This window comes from Cynara cardunculus (genome assembly GCF_001531365.2).
Source record: "Cynara cardunculus var. scolymus isolate 2C chromosome LG 12, CcrdV1, whole genome shotgun sequence".
Taxonomy (NCBI): Eukaryota; Viridiplantae; Streptophyta; class Magnoliopsida; order Asterales; family Asteraceae; genus Cynara; species Cynara cardunculus.
Window position 1 is genome coordinate 31,074,255 of NC_037539.1, and position 15,784 is coordinate 31,090,038.

Sequence of the window (15,784 nt, forward strand, 5' to 3'; positions counted from 1 at the left end):
TAGAACTCAATGATTATCCTAATTATATTTTAGATTTTTTATATTTAAAATGAGATGTTTATCCTATATTTGATTGTGTTTATCTGCAGTTAGTTACACGAATTTAGTTATGGAATGAAATCGGATAGAGATGAAATTGTTTAGGGATGAACGGGTTTAAGAGTTTTAAGAGTTTAAGAGTTTTTAAGAGTTTTAGCCAAATGCTTTATAATATAGTATAGATATATTCACTTTCTTCTCCATCTCTACATAATCCTTCGTATATATGTTCAGTAATCTAAACATATATATGCAAATTGAGAAAAATCAGTTGAATGTGATATACTTAAGATTTAAGAAATGTAAGTTTTTATATGTCCCCCACGACACGTGTCACACAGGGTCATATAGAAATAATACGTTTGATTTCATTTGTAGAAACCCAGATTAAATCAAGTTGATTATGCAAATAATTATTCTTCAAGGGTAATTATGAAAATATGTGTTACAACATAATTATGATAATTACATGGTGTTATATGTATAATTATATTAATATTTCATGATAATTATATAATTATTAGAGATCATCCGTTGTTTTCAAATCAGATACTCAAATAGAGATGTCCTTTTTTCCATGCCTCTAACTCTGAGAAACCTTACATGTGGCCCCGTGGACTTTCTAACATTTAATATAGCCCCTCAGGCTGTAAAGAAACCGAACGTTCAACAAATCGTTCCTGAACCGTTCAATAGAAAGTTCGTTTATGTTCATTTATTTAATAAATGAACGAACATGAACAAGTTTTTTTATTCGTTTAATTAAACGAAAAAACATGAAGAAATGTCTCGTTCGTTCATTTACGTTTGTGAATGTTTGTTAATGTTCTTTTATTTATGTTCGTTTATGTTTGCTTATGTCATTTTATTATCATGTAAATATTTAAGAAGTTAAAAATTGAATAAATAATTCATGACAATTAAATATTTAATAATTGAATAATGATTAATAATAATAAAGAGTTAATATTTTCAATACTAAAAATAATAATGAAAAGTGATGCTCCATTAGTTGGCTGACGGTTTCTTTATATAATGTTTCCTAGCCTTTTGTTTTCTTTAAATTTTTGATGTGAGATGAGGGATTGGTTGACCGGTTTTTTAGGTTGTTTGTTTACATCTTAATAGTATATTAAGAGGCATCATTTGAATCCTTAAAAAGTAAATCTTGTTTGGCAAAAAAAAAATCTGCCTCTTAATGATTATAAAATCCTCTGAATGATTTTGTATCATGAGTCTGCCTTAACCATTCAGCGCCATAATTTTATTGTAAACAATTATATTTCATTTTACACTATATCATAAGAACATTTTAATCATTCTGACCATTTAATCATTCTGCACTAAACCGTCCAACAACTGCCAAACAACCTCTTAAAACAGCTCTTCTTTAAAGGAATACTTGGTTGACTCTTGAAGGTTTCTTCCCAGTTCTCACATTGGCGTGACTTAGAAAAGTTAGAGCAACTCCTCATGCATATACCTTCCTAGCTCCATGTTGAAACTTAGAGCAACTCTTCCTTCTAAGTCCATATAAAGGGACAACTTCATTTGTTAATTTAAATTATTGTATTAATTATGTTAACTAATCTTGACCATTGATTTTTGAAATTTGTGGTTAAGATCATTCATGACATAAAGTGTAAATAATTACACACATAGACAATGTAACATAAGTGAACAATGTTTACAAGGGGTATTTTGGGAAAAGATTTTAGTTGTTTATCAATGACAATGAGATGTTTTGACCGCTCATTAATGACAAAGAAAATGTTTTGTAACGGTCCATTAATAACAATATAACTATCCGGAAATTAATTTCGTTCATCGAATCAAAACCAACAGCAAGATCCCCGACACCAGATTCTTCTACGATTTTTTATTGTTAATGGTTCAGATATGAACAAGTATTCTATTTATGAGAATTGTTCTTGTGTGAACATGGGTGTATATGTAAAAAAGTCGTAATATTTTTGTAACATCCATGTTTTATTTTAGTAAACACATATATTATTTAGTCTCGTTCATATATAAAATAAATGTGGAATGATACCTAGTTCACCTATGAACACATATCAAATTGTGCTTATGAAAATGTCCATGTTTTTACTTCTGAACACTATTCAATTGTTTTTAAATAATTGGTAATTTGTACATATCCCGTTTTTGTATTTATCCATAATTGCTTAAACGATACCGAAAAACTTTATTACCGGGTCTCCTCCACCAATCACAAATTCATAAACATTAAAGATGGAAGATCAATATTAGAAAAAATAACAAGATCAATATTAAAAATGCATAACTCATGGAATTTTATCATCTTGTAACTCCTAATTAATAATATAGGGGTTACATAAAAAAGAAAATTACCCATATACCATTGTCATTAAATTCTAAGATAGAGAAGAACCTAATACTAAGATGAATTGTGATTGGTTGAAAAAATTTATAATGTTAACACAATAGTTTTGGTTAACATTTGAACCAAGCATGCACACTTTTTCTCTCTCTCTCTATATATATATATAATGCTTCCAAGGCTTTAACTTTGTACCTAGCCTAGTGGTCTTAAGGCCACTTGAATGGTTAATTGGAGCACCTCGTAAAATTAAGCGGATGCACCCTGTGCCTAATTAAATTTGTTTGTTTATGTTCGTTTAGCATCTTAAACGAACAAATACAATAGAATACAAACACCAAATTTTTGTTCGTTTACTGTTCATATTCGTTCGTTTGTTCGGTTAAGTTAAATGAACGAACATGAACAAACTTTTGTTCATGTTCGTTTACAGGCCTATTGGCCTCTGCTCTCATTACTTTTACCAACTTTACACGTTTAATCCTGATTCAACATTTTAATTCGATCTTATTCCAATTCTCAAATATTTTTATATTTTTATCCATTAAAATAAAATTCATTCTATTTTTTAGTTCCATTTTTCCCTTTCTTCTCATATTTATTTATTTACCAATTTTTGGGGTGTCACAAACACCAATGCGAGGCATGGAGGTAGGAGAAGAAGATGGTGATTTTCTTCTTTGGCCTTCCAAGTTTTAATGAATATATTGGCTCCTGATGTAAAAGGTTAATTAGAAAAATGCTAAAAAGTAGAAGAATAGTTACGAGACCATTTTTGCCCTCAATTTAAAACATATTTTATAAACGAATGTTTGGTCCAAGAACCAAAACTGTGAAAAAAAATGCATAACCCCAGTTATTCTACGTAATAAATAAAATTTAAGAACTAATTTTTGTACAAAACTACATACTATAGGAACCAACTCGTAATTTACTCTAAATATTATTAATGAGGGAAAGATATTTATTGTATTTAATAATTTGTTAGTAATTAAATTACAATTATCTCAATTAGGCAAAGATGTAAATATACTTTGCAAAAAACTCTAGAACATGTTAGGATACAGTAGAACGCTCTATTCCTTAAGGATGAAGTTGTTGAATGCTCTTGATTGCTTCATTCTGTGGACATGTAGAAGGTTATGAAATATTTGGTTTATTGGTGGACAAGTCTTTAAAAACGTTAATCTACAAGTGTTTTTAGAAAATAAAAATAATTCCTAATATACCCAATCCACGCCGCCTTCTCCAACGTGTTCTGCCTCCCCCGCCCCTTTTTACTTGACGTGTTCTAGTTAAGAGCTTAACTGATGAAGATCTTGACGAGCTTAAAGGTTTTTCAGATTTAGTTATGATGAAATCCTAGAAATCTACAACACTTTGGTAATCGTATTACTCAAAGAGTCAAAAGTTTCTTGAGAACATCAAAAGTCGGCAAACTTGCCATCGTCGACCGTGGTTGGTGAAACTGTCTCCCCACCTTCGATTGTTGATTGGAAGATTTATTGTATTGGTAGATGTTTTCAACAGTTTGCATCTTTACCGTTATTGATATTTTGGTGGATGTTTGAATTCATATGCATATCATGTTCATTACGTTTTTACTGATTCTAAAATAGTTATAATTGCTTTTAGAATTTTTGTGATTCAATCTATCCAATTAGGGATTTGTTAGTTAACTTTGTTTATTCAAATGGGTGTAGGCGATGATCCTGAAGCCTGATGATGTGGAAGCAAGGCTTAAATTTTGGGCCAATGGCGTAGCTTGAACAGTTAGATTATGCAACTAATGACCTTATTAAATCAAGCATCGATTAAAAGAAATCCAAGATCAATCAGTTAGAGTAGAGGTTATTGAATCATGATCAACGTCAAAATAAAAATGAATGCAGAAGCTTGGATCTTTATCGAGGAATAGAAATAGCCGTGCAGGGGTTTTCGACGAAAATGGATGCTTCAATTTTCGTTAACGAGAGGTTGCAAATTCAAGGGTTAGAACAGGAGAATCAAGAAAACTCACAAGAATTTGATGAAAATTTATATAATAAACCAGAAGCAACAATGTATGACGGAACACGTCGAAAAAAAGGAGGTGCGTTTAGGTTAGAATTTATTTGTATTTTCTTAAATACAAAATGACTTTATATATAAGTTTTTATTGTACATTAATTAAAAAACCAAATATTAGAAGTTAAATTGAAATGTTTATGTAATTTATTCTTAAAATTAATTTGATTCGTGACATACAAAAGTTGCAAAAATTATTGGCGTTGAACTCAAGCGAGCTCTTATATCTTCCCTCATCTCTAATTCTAGGGTTTCTTTTCGCGCCTAGGGTTTACAGTTCACCGGCTAGAAAAACGATGGACCTTTCGAAGAAGAGAAAGACCGAAGAGAACGGCGTTCTATACACGACGGCCGGCGCCAACGATGTCGTTGCTCCGCCGCCGTCACTTTCGTCTCTCAGTCTCACTCCCCTAGACGCACGCAAGATCCTCGAACCGTTCAGCAAAGAACAGCTTCTTGATGTCTTGCAAACTGTCATCATCCGCGACGTTGCTGTTTTAGACGCCGTTCGTTCTATCGCAGATTCTGACCCCACCCAGCGTAAACTCTTTATCCGTGGCATCGGCTGGGAAACTACCACTGAAAAGCTCCGATCGATCTTTTCGGGTTTTGGAGAACTTGACGAGGCTATTGTCATTACCGACAAAACCACAGGCAAATCGAAAGGTTACGGTTTTGTTACTTTTAAGCATATAGACGGTGCCATTTTGGCTTTGAAGGAACCTAGCAAGAAGATAGATGGTCGTATTACGGTTGCGCAGTTAGCGGCAGCTAGGGAATCGGGTAGTGTCGATGTGTCGATGAGGAAGATTTACGTTGGCAATGTTCCTTTTGAGATTTCGTCGGAGAGATTGTTGAGCCATTTTTCATCGTATGGGGAAATTGAAGAAGGGCCATTAGGGTTTGACAAGCAGTCGGGGAAGCAAAAGGGATTTGCGTTTTTTGTGTATAAGACGGAGGAAGGGGCGAGGAATTCACTTGTTGATCCGATGAAGAACATTGATGGGCACCAAGTTATGTGTAAAATGGCTACTGATGGGAAGAAGGGCAAAGTAGGTGGGCCCCAGAGACCATCTGGAATGCCCGGTGATGCTGTTCCGCCTCCGGGATCGATGCCAGGGTCCATGAATACTGGCTATGGTATGCCGGGTACGGTTATTTTTCTTTCAGAATATTTATCTTCTTAACGTTAATGTTATTTTCTTTACTCTTGATATTCTATATAAATGTTTCATGTGTTTTGGCTTTGTTTATTTAACGAAATTATGGAGGACATAGAAATTGTGAAGTTGTTACCGTTTGCTATTTTCTTGTCATTATTCAAAGATAACCTTGTGGTTGAACTTCAATTAGAGTTTCAGCTATTAGACAAGATGGTCAATATGTAATTTAAAATTGGAATCAGCTTTAGCTATACTGGACCCTGAAACAAAATTCCATCTAAAATATATCAGAGCTCAGGTTCGAGACTGGTGCTATTAGTTTTAGTCTATCATCTAAACAAAGCAGAAACAGAAGGAAAAAATAATTTTACTTACATACTGCATGCTGGTATCTTAACGGATGAATTTCTTTTAATGGTGGATTGCAGGAGGTTTAACATCTTTTGGTGGGTATTCGGGTGGGCGTCCTCTTCCTCCTCATCAAAATTCACAGATGAACTCATCAGTGCCTTCAGCAGTTGGCGGTGGTCAGGGATTTGGTAATCAGGGGCCACCCTCTTATAGTGGTGGCAGTGGCTATGGTGGTGGTGGTGGATATAGTGGTGGTGGATTCACCAGTGGCTCACACTTTGGAGGTGGGGCTGCCTCTGGGGAGTATCCTGGGATAAATACTTTTGGGTCGTCTATGAATAGAATGCCCCCAACATCAGGAGGATACCCTGATAGTGGCAATTATGGATCGTCTTCGGCTTATCCAACACAAATGCACCAGCCACCAGCTGGTCCAAGAGGCCCGACAGGCCAGATGTATCAAGGCGGGCCACCTTACTATTGAGGTAATGTTATGTTCTTCCTTCTCTTCCTATGTTGCTTTCTAGATACTTTGACGTATTGCTCCATACTTACATTGTCGATCATGGTTATGCAGATGCATGCTGCACATTCTAATTTTGCCGATTTACTAATAATAGAGATTAATTATTTTTCTAATTATCACACTTGTATTTTCCTTTCTCACTAACCACTGCACTTGCTAAAATGCAAAATTTACATAGTATGCCAATGTGACTGGTTTTAGGCCACTTGCCATGTTTTTTTGCAACACAATTACAACTATGATGGTTAGAATCATTTACTTGGCGTACTTTAGGCATTTTTTATGGATTTTAACTAGTACAATGGTTAAGTTGCAACAGAATCACAAATGTGATTCTTGAAAAACTCAATTCACTTTATTTTTATTACACAGTACTTAGGATTTAACTTCTTTCATATTGCAGATCACATTATTTATATGAAAGGGTGTTTCGCTTTCCATGTTAAGTTTCATATTACTTGAAGTTAGATTCTATTTGAGCTGAAACTTATTTCTATATTCAGTAATTTTACGTGTCAAACAAGTTTGGTGTTCTTTTTGCTGTTTTTATACTAAGCTATGTTCAACTTTGTGTTATTTATTATAGCTAGTACAGTCAATAAGTGTTCTTAACTATTGTGTAGGTTTCTTGGATAATGCATGGACTATTTGTTCTGTTTGTTGGTTTTAATTAATTATTTGAGTGTTTTTATTTCTTGGGAGCATCACAGTATTTATGGGCTTTGCTTTTTGTTTTTTTTTTCTAAGCCAGTTTACTATCTTATTTTTTTATTACTTTTATTGAATTTGTACTATTCGTAATTGTTGCAAAAAGGCGAATAAAAAGAAAACCCATTTAATAATTTTGTCTTTCAACAGGTTCTTTTGCTTTTTATGGATAGTGCAGTAGATAAGTGATCCAAACTATTGCTAGGTCCTTTGTACATTAGCATGGGCTATCTGTTCTGTTTGCTGGTGAATACTCTTTTGAGAGTTTCATTTTTGTAAGGAGCATCAGAGTGTTTAGCTTTGTGTTCTGTTTGTTCTTTCCTTTTTCTTGTACTCCTTGTTACCGTTGTTATTTATTAAATTTCTGGTTATGGATATGAGCTACAGGGTGACTGCATAAACTCGGGAATAATATTTGTGTTACTGGTATATATAAACAAATGAACTCTGTTTTTAGATTTGATTCTACCTGTTGTTTGTTCTTCCTGTATTTATCCATCTTTAGAGATTCATGTGTTCTGTTCTTGAAAATGTTAGGTTGCTATTGTTGGTGATCTTGTTCGTGAATGCACTGTGATCTTATAGTTCTGTGAATGGTTGCTAGTGCATCGTGCAATATGGTTTCCATATATGTGGTTCCTGGTTGCTTGGCCACCTTGTACCTTGTAGATTTATTTTATTGGCAATAAAAGCTGCAGTATGGGCTAAATGCTTTGTGCATTTATTTTCTAGATTATTTTGAAGTATTAGCAACATTAATGAAATGTATTTTTCTGACTGATGTTGTGTAAAGTATCTTTCTGTTTTCACTAGACTTAATGTCTGCAACCAGTTTCTACTGTGGTTTGCTAGTATTGTTGATTTTCTCAGTTGAAGTTTCTTGGATTTTGCTTTTCTTTTGTTTAACTTTAAATAGTCAGTTGTTTCAGAACTTGAGGAGTTACTCTTTTACTTAAATGATTCTCCCGATTTGATTGCAAAGTTTCATGCAACTTGTTTGAATTTTGTATAAAGTATGTTGAGATTTCAAGTGAAAAATGATTTGTTCTGAAAACACTCGATGGGAACACTCTAGATATTCCTTTTATGATGGGAATAGGGAAGGCTTGATTTTCTCTTTCTTATCCACGTTTCTGGACTTGCACTGATTTAGATTAAACTCACCTTCTGTATTTTTAGTTATATGGTCTTATTTTTTGTACCGGTAGTCGTTTTTCATCGTCAAAGTTTGAGTTTGTTTAGCCATTCGAAGGTGGTCATATAGTAACATAACGAGTGAGTGTGCTTGAGTTTACATAATGTTGGTAGATGCTCAGACTCTGTGTAGGTCATTTTTGTTTTCTTAGTTATATACCTTTTTGATAATCTTTCTCAAGTTCAGTATTTTGTAACTTGACTACCGGGTTTTTTTTTAAAAGCGTCTGTGGCTATACCAGAATTGCGCATTCTTTGGTTGGTCATTATTTTTTTACGTTGCTTTCCAATGTTAGTTTCTTGAATGATGGATTGAGTTCAATGTACATATTTGCTTCAGGTGTATGAGAGCTTCTTGGACGCAAATGCTTTATATGGTTGTGCTGATTTCGTGATTGCTGACAGTGAACATTGGTTGATAAATGGACTGCTGCCTGTACCTTTGTTGCCGCTTCTCTTCTCTATCTGCCTATCTGAGTTGTGGTTTTGTGATGGATCTTAGTTTGTTTTATTGGTAGTATGTTTTAGATCTTTGTTCAGAACTTGCAAACTGCTATATTATAAGAGGGAAGACATCTGTTAAGAGTTTCTGCTATATGATTTTGGTATGTCGTTATTAGCTGCCATATATGTGCATCTTTGATTTCGAATTTTATGTTCCATCAAGTGCAGTATCTTTGGTTTATATTTCAGATGTTATTGCTTTGGTTGATGCTTAATTTTCTATTTTCTTATTGTTGTGGTTGGAATTCTGTTGTGCCTAATCCTCATTGTTGTAACCTTTCAGCTTTTACCACACTTTGTGTTTGCTATCTTAACATCGATAGTTTATGATAAAGATATGTTTCCCTGTTACCTCTAAATGTGGTATGCAAGTTCTTTTTTTGCAACCCATGCTTGATTGGAGCTGTGAAGTCTTTTTGAGGACAGATATTTGCTAGTCTATTTAACATTATACATCACATACAAAGGTTTTAATTCTTGTATTCAAATTAGATGCTTTTACTGTAAGATTAGGGCATAGCTAGGGATTTCTTTTTAATCCTTAATTCTTGTCTATTTTGGTAGGTGCTTCTTCTACATTTTTGGAAAATGAAAATTAACTGTAAATTTTACCTGCTATTTCTGGTCTTCTATGAGATATTTCTAAATCTCTGCTTGTTTGCACTACAACATGACATTCCTGCTAACTACCTTTAACTTTTTAGATACAAGCACCCTTTCATTTTATACATATATATTTGTTTTTTAATACAGTTGTTGATTTCTGTGTATAACCTTTCGGCAACTGGGTACGTGAATTCATTTAGTATACATTACTGCTCATGTTTTAATTCACTTGCTGAGTTCTTTGTATAACCGTAGGTGAAAGTTAAAACATTGCATTATTTGGAATTTTAAGTTTTTGCGTCTCTTTAACTTGTCTAGCACACACACTAACCGCTGACACAGGAGATTGCGATGTGTTGACCAAGTACTACGAATATGTGTGACAAGTTTGTGAATTTGATCGATTATAAGTTAGGTTAAGTATGGCTCTAGTGGGGTCATCTATGTACCTGCTAGTTCATACACAAGTCCATTATGTTATATGTAACATTGTTTACTTCTTTTTAGGAATGCCGTGTATCATAACTTTCTTTGACAAATCCTTTGGTTGTGTTCTGTTTGGTATGCTGGTTTTGTTTCTCTGCCTGTTTGAAGTTGATCCCCATCTAAAGCTTAATTTTTGATTATAGATAGCAAAATTGGCTGCATATATAAGTACAAACCCTGCTTTGCATATTTGTTTTCAGCAGTGAGTCCCCTCCTTTTCTCTTCCTTCTTATTAGACCAAACCCTGCTCTGCCTATTTGACCAAAATGATATTGTTGTGCCAGCAAAATGATTTCTTTTGAAGTTGTGAAGATATGATCTTGTTGTCAAGCTCTTGCTGATCTACTTACAACTGCTACTTTATTGTGTGGGTGGTATGACATCAACTTTTGGATTATAAGTTTCGCCAAACTGGTTGAAAGTTGAAGTCATATATGCATGCATGTTCACTCTTCTTGTACGCTAAACATTTAGAAGTAAATTTTATTATAGATGCCTTAGTTGTTACCTAGTTTAACTGCTTTACTTTCCACTTTGAGGTAATATTTCGGGAGAGTATGTCATCGTTGTAGGAGAAGTCTCGTTGGCTTCAATGGGCAGACGGGACTAGACTAGATGGAATTGGACCGGCTAGAATGAGATAGATGGGTGAAAGAATTGGGGAAGGTGTTAGGGTTTTAATTTGATATAAGATAGTTTAGTAATTTACCAAGCTTGTCCTAATTCTTTTTTTTTGTTCCACCTATTTTGGTGGGATAAGGTCTATTTTTGTCCCAGCCAAATGTAGGATGAGTTTTTGTTTTGTCCCGTCTCTGTTCACGTGCTAAACGCACTTTTAAGGGCTTATACTCTTTGGATATCTGTCGTATGGTCATGGTGAATGTCACTTGACATACAGTTTTTCTATTTTGGGTTAATTGATTTTGCATCGATCATTTTAAATCGTTGTAGGTTTCATTCTATTTGGTTATGCCATCTTTAATTTTTATCTTGTTCTACTCACTGGTTATGCCTACCTTTTGTTTTCCTTGAGAACATTAATAATACGAAACTTCTATTTGTGTATATTCTCTTAGATTTGTATTCATGAAAGGGGCTTTTAGTCATGTTATGTTATAGACACTGGTTTTATCGACTTCATCTTATATACTACCTGCAATACATCTTTAGAGTTGGGATATGAATGATCATCTAGTTCTTAGTATTGTGTAACACGGATTGGGTTTTGGTAATAATGGAAGTTATGGTAAGATGAGCAAGTGATCTCCGTTCTTAGATCCATCCTAATTGAAGATCAACAGTAATGAGATGCACCAGATCAATTCCCGGGAGAAGATCAATGCATAGGGTGGGATTGAGATTAAAAGTGATAAGCTTCGCCTCTCACCTTAACTCCTATTCTAACATGATTCTTCGTATAACTCAAATCACATTGATTACTTGCGTTGTGGGGTTGTGGCAAGGTGTGTTCTTTAAAAATGCAATGTAGATTAAGGTTGGTTATTTAGAGGTTATTTTAAAATTTTGAAATTATAAACTAGGTTTCTGTTGCAAGTTAAATTCAATAGAAGTGGGATTTTTTTGGTACTGAACTCTTGCTACATCCATCAATTTTATTTCCTTCTTAGTGATATTGGCATAAATCAATAAGTGATACAAGTTGATGTCAAAATAGTTGATAGGAGGTTAAGCTAGTTTATTCAATTGAGGTTATAAATCTATACTATTTGTAAACCAGATTTATCAAAAGTCTTAAAAACAACTTGTAATGCATGAAGTACTACTACTTTTATGTATTCAGTTTTAAAATCTCTTAATCTACAATTAAAATAACATACAGTACAAGTTATTAATACACATTATTACTTTTTTTTTCTTCATGTTTTCAAGATACTTTTGACATCTTTCACTCATGTTTTCACCCTTTCATATTTCTATGTCTTCTCCCCATCCCATAAGGTGAGATTCAAACTGATATTTACCATTGAGTTATTAAAAGTTCTCTTATTCATCTCTTCTTCAATTGCTCTAGAACTTTCGATCTCGCTCTCGATCTCTTGATTCTTTGCTCTTGGTGTAAAGCGAATATATTTGTGGAATCGTTTAAATATATTGGATTTTAAACTGTCATATATTTTTTTTACCAATAGATTGTAATTGAAACCATAACTCTTATTTATTTAAATTGTATTAATATGTAAAGATCAAGTACAACTTATATCATCGTTAAATCTTCTCTAATAAAATCAGTGAAACTTCAAAAATGGTTAAAATTTACGGCTTCCGTCGTATTGCGTGTGTGAACTAGTAGGCAAAATTGGTTGGTTTAGGCATTGGTCCCAGTTGCGAAAGGACCAAGGTCTGGTCCTGTAACTAGTGGAAGTCTTTAGGAGAAAAAAAATAAGGACCGATCATAAGTGATGAGAATGGACGGTGGATCTGTTTTTTAGGAGCAACTATTATTTATGTGTTTTAAGTATGGATTATTTCTTATAACATCAGTATTGATTATGTTTTATTTTTAAATAATATGACGGAAGGTGAAATGGGGTTTTCTTAAAAATATTCAAGAAAGCCCTTTTTTTTTTTTTTGAAATATCAAGAAATCTTAGGCAAACTTGTGGAATCATCGTTTCTAGATTTTTAAAACATTTTTTTTGTTAGTTTGTGCGTGAAATCTTGGCCCAAAAACAGAAATTTGCTTGGCCATTTGCAGAATTTTTGGCTATTTCTTGAATTCCTTTTTCCCCCCAAAAAGAAAGGACAGTCTTGGATTTGTGTAAATCCATTGATAAATATGATACAAAATCCATAAGCATCAAAAATCCTAAATCCATACCTCACTATCAAAAAAGTCAAAATCTAAACTAAACAATCATAAATCAATTTGAAACAAAACTTAAAAGATCCGTTTGGTTTGCAGGAATGAAATGGATTTAAGAGGTTTGCATTTCAAATCCATTCAGATCTCATTTGTTGGATTGTCCGGATTTGAAATTTTAGGATTTAATTGAAATTCTTAAAACATAGGATTTTGAAATCCTTTGGGAATGCTTCGGATTTCATAGGGTTTATATGAAATAAGGTTTTAAAAAATGTTAAAAACATTCGTTTTGTAATAATCGATTAATAAAAATGTAATTCCATTATTTTTATAATTATTTGTAATTTCTTTTTATAAATTATATATAAATAATGAAATTCAATTATATTCCAAATCCTACAAAACAAACAAATCTAAATCCCTCAAAACCAATCATGCAAGCCAAAAGGACTGTAAATTAAACTAAGGGGCCGTTTATCAAAACACTTATCCGGTAAGCGTTTACTAGTAAAATTTTAACACTATCATTTACTTTACGGGTAAGATTTTAGTCCAATAAAACGATATCTTATGCAACAATTTACTCGGTAAACGCTTACCGTGGTAAGATTCGTCGTCCTCAGTTACCGGGTAAGATTCTTGGTCAGTGTCTCGTTCTTATCGGGTAAGATCCTTAGTCCTTACCATATTCATCCAGTAAGGTAATGTGACGTGGTGTTTACTTACCCGAGTAAGTGTTTAGTAAACGACTCCTAAATAAACCCTAAATTAATTTCAAACAAAAACCCAATTTAAAATGAAGAAGATGGGGAAGAATGTGGATCTTAGGGGCCGTTTACCTAAATTGTTACCCGGTAAGCACTTACCATTAGGAATTAACATTATAATTTATTTTACCGGGTAAGATTGTGGTACATTAAAACGTATCTTATGCAACAATTTACTTGGTAAGCGCTTAACCAGGTAAGAGTCGTGACCCTCATTTACCAGGTAAAACTCTTCATCCTTATCATCGCTTTTACCGGGTAAGATTCTTGACCTTTGTCATGTTCATCTGGTGAGGAAAATTACACAATAAGTACTTACCAGATAAACATTTAGTAAACGACCCCTTAATCTAGTTACGATCAGGAGGCAACTTGATATTGGAGATTTGGTTATAGAGCATATTTTGTTGTGAACCCCATCCATGTCGTGGTTTGGTCCCAATTACATGGAGCAAGCGGTGGAGTAGAATTAAAAGAAACCCTTTCGTCTCTTCCCTGATGTGAACCTAACTATTATCAAACCCTTGTGTAACATCCCAACTCTCATTTGTAGAAAACACATATATCGCATATGACATAAAATACAAATACATACATTGGTTTCAGAGTACACATAGACTACATACAAAAGTAGCTACAAACTTTTTGCTCACATAATAACATGACTTGATTAACACAAGTTTACAAATCATGTACATATTCAACTTTCCAAAAATTCACATATGTAAAGCAAAAACAATTTCCTTAACATCTTTCCCTTTCATTTACTTTCTACATGTGCCCAACATGTAATGCACATTTTTTTGAAACAAAATGAGAGTTAGACCATAAGATCTAGTGAGTAATCTCTTGATTGTTATTACATGGTGAAAATCACCAAAACACTTTTGGAAAACTAACATTTGAAATAATAACAATTATTACAACAAACCTTCTTTTGTACATCATATAGATGAGACAATTCCATTTCATCACATCAATAATTACAATAACATCTTTTGTCGCATAAAACACGTGGTATACCAACTTGTCGCATCTCATTGATGCGATAACATATTTTCTCGGATCATTTAGATGCGATAACTCTTTTCCTTACATTATTCAGATGCGATCACCTCCTTTTATCGCATTATATTGATGCGACAACCCTAATTTGTCACATCACAAGGATGCGATAATCACAACTCCTCGCATCATTCAGATGCGATAAACACACTTATCGCACCTCATGGATGTGATAACCACAACTCGTCGCATCACAAGGATGCCATAAAAATAACGCTTTGAATCCATCCTAATTTCATCGCTTTAGACACATGCGATTCCATCGCATCATATAGATGCGATAATAATAACCCATGATTAAAAGATTATCATTCACATAAATTCGATTATGTCATCCTTATTACAAAATATACCCAGCTCCTGATTATACCATCTTATTAAAATCAACTGATAATAACGTATCAAAACTCAAATTATGTTAATATATAACATATAATCATGTTCAAAAACACCGAAGTATGAACCTTTCCTAATATAAATTGTTTCAAATAAACCTTTGAAATAAAAATCCACTTTGAATCACCAAGAGATGAAGGTTTTAAACATCAACAAATTATCAAATAAAAATCACGTAATCAACTATCTTTTCCTTCTATTTCTTCAAACCCAGGAAACCAAAAATAGCTTTTTACCAACCTTTTCTCTCTTCTTACCACTTTTAAAACAATTCCAAAAGGATAAAAAGAAATAAAGGTGACACATGCATAAATACATATACATTTAAAAAAAGAAGAGGGGGTGAGTGGGTTGATATTTTAAACCCAAAATTTCAAAACTCACCCCTCACTTAACACCAATATCACGAGCAACCCAAACTTAGGGATCGCCGGAGGACCGGAACCGATAGGGACTGGTTGTAGGACCGCCGGTTACAGCCCGGTTATTGTTTTCGTTGTTTTTTGGGACCGAGACCGACCGGGACCGGGACCGGTTATGGGCCCGGCCTGGCCTGGTCAACAAAGTCAACATAGCCTTTAGGATGGTTAAACTAGCCGTTAGGATCGATTTCTAGCCCTTTTTTTAGAAGTTTTTGCTACCAATTCACTATAAATATCCCAAGTAAACATACCAACTTTCTCTCTTCTTCAAAAACACAAAAAAAACGTTCTCAATTCTCGGTTT

At 33.6% G+C, this 15,784-nt stretch overlaps 1 protein-coding gene across 6 annotated transcripts; it reads left to right on the plus strand.

Moving 5' to 3' along the window:
- The first annotated feature begins 4,708 nt into the window (after positions 1-4,708).
- LOC112523423 (UBP1-associated protein 2C-like) lies at positions 4,709-9,074 on the plus strand. 6 transcript variants are annotated; one of them, XM_025133014.1, is made up of 3 exons: positions 4,709-5,617; positions 6,060-6,467; positions 8,751-9,074. In XM_025133014.1, exons 1-2 carry the CDS (start codon positions 4,765-4,767, stop codon positions 6,464-6,466), a joined length of 1,260 nt encoding a protein of 419 aa, XP_024988782.1. In that variant the 5' UTR covers positions 4,709-4,764; the 3' UTR covers position 6,467; positions 8,751-9,074. The 6 variants fall into 6 exon arrangements, with proteins under 6 accessions (XP_024988782.1, XP_024988787.1, XP_024988786.1 ...); XM_025133019.1 differs by lacking the exon at positions 8,751-9,074 and adding an exon at positions 7,754-8,126; XM_025133018.1 differs by lacking the exon at positions 8,751-9,074 and adding an exon at positions 7,367-7,519.
- Positions 9,075-15,784: the final 6,710 nt, after the last annotated feature.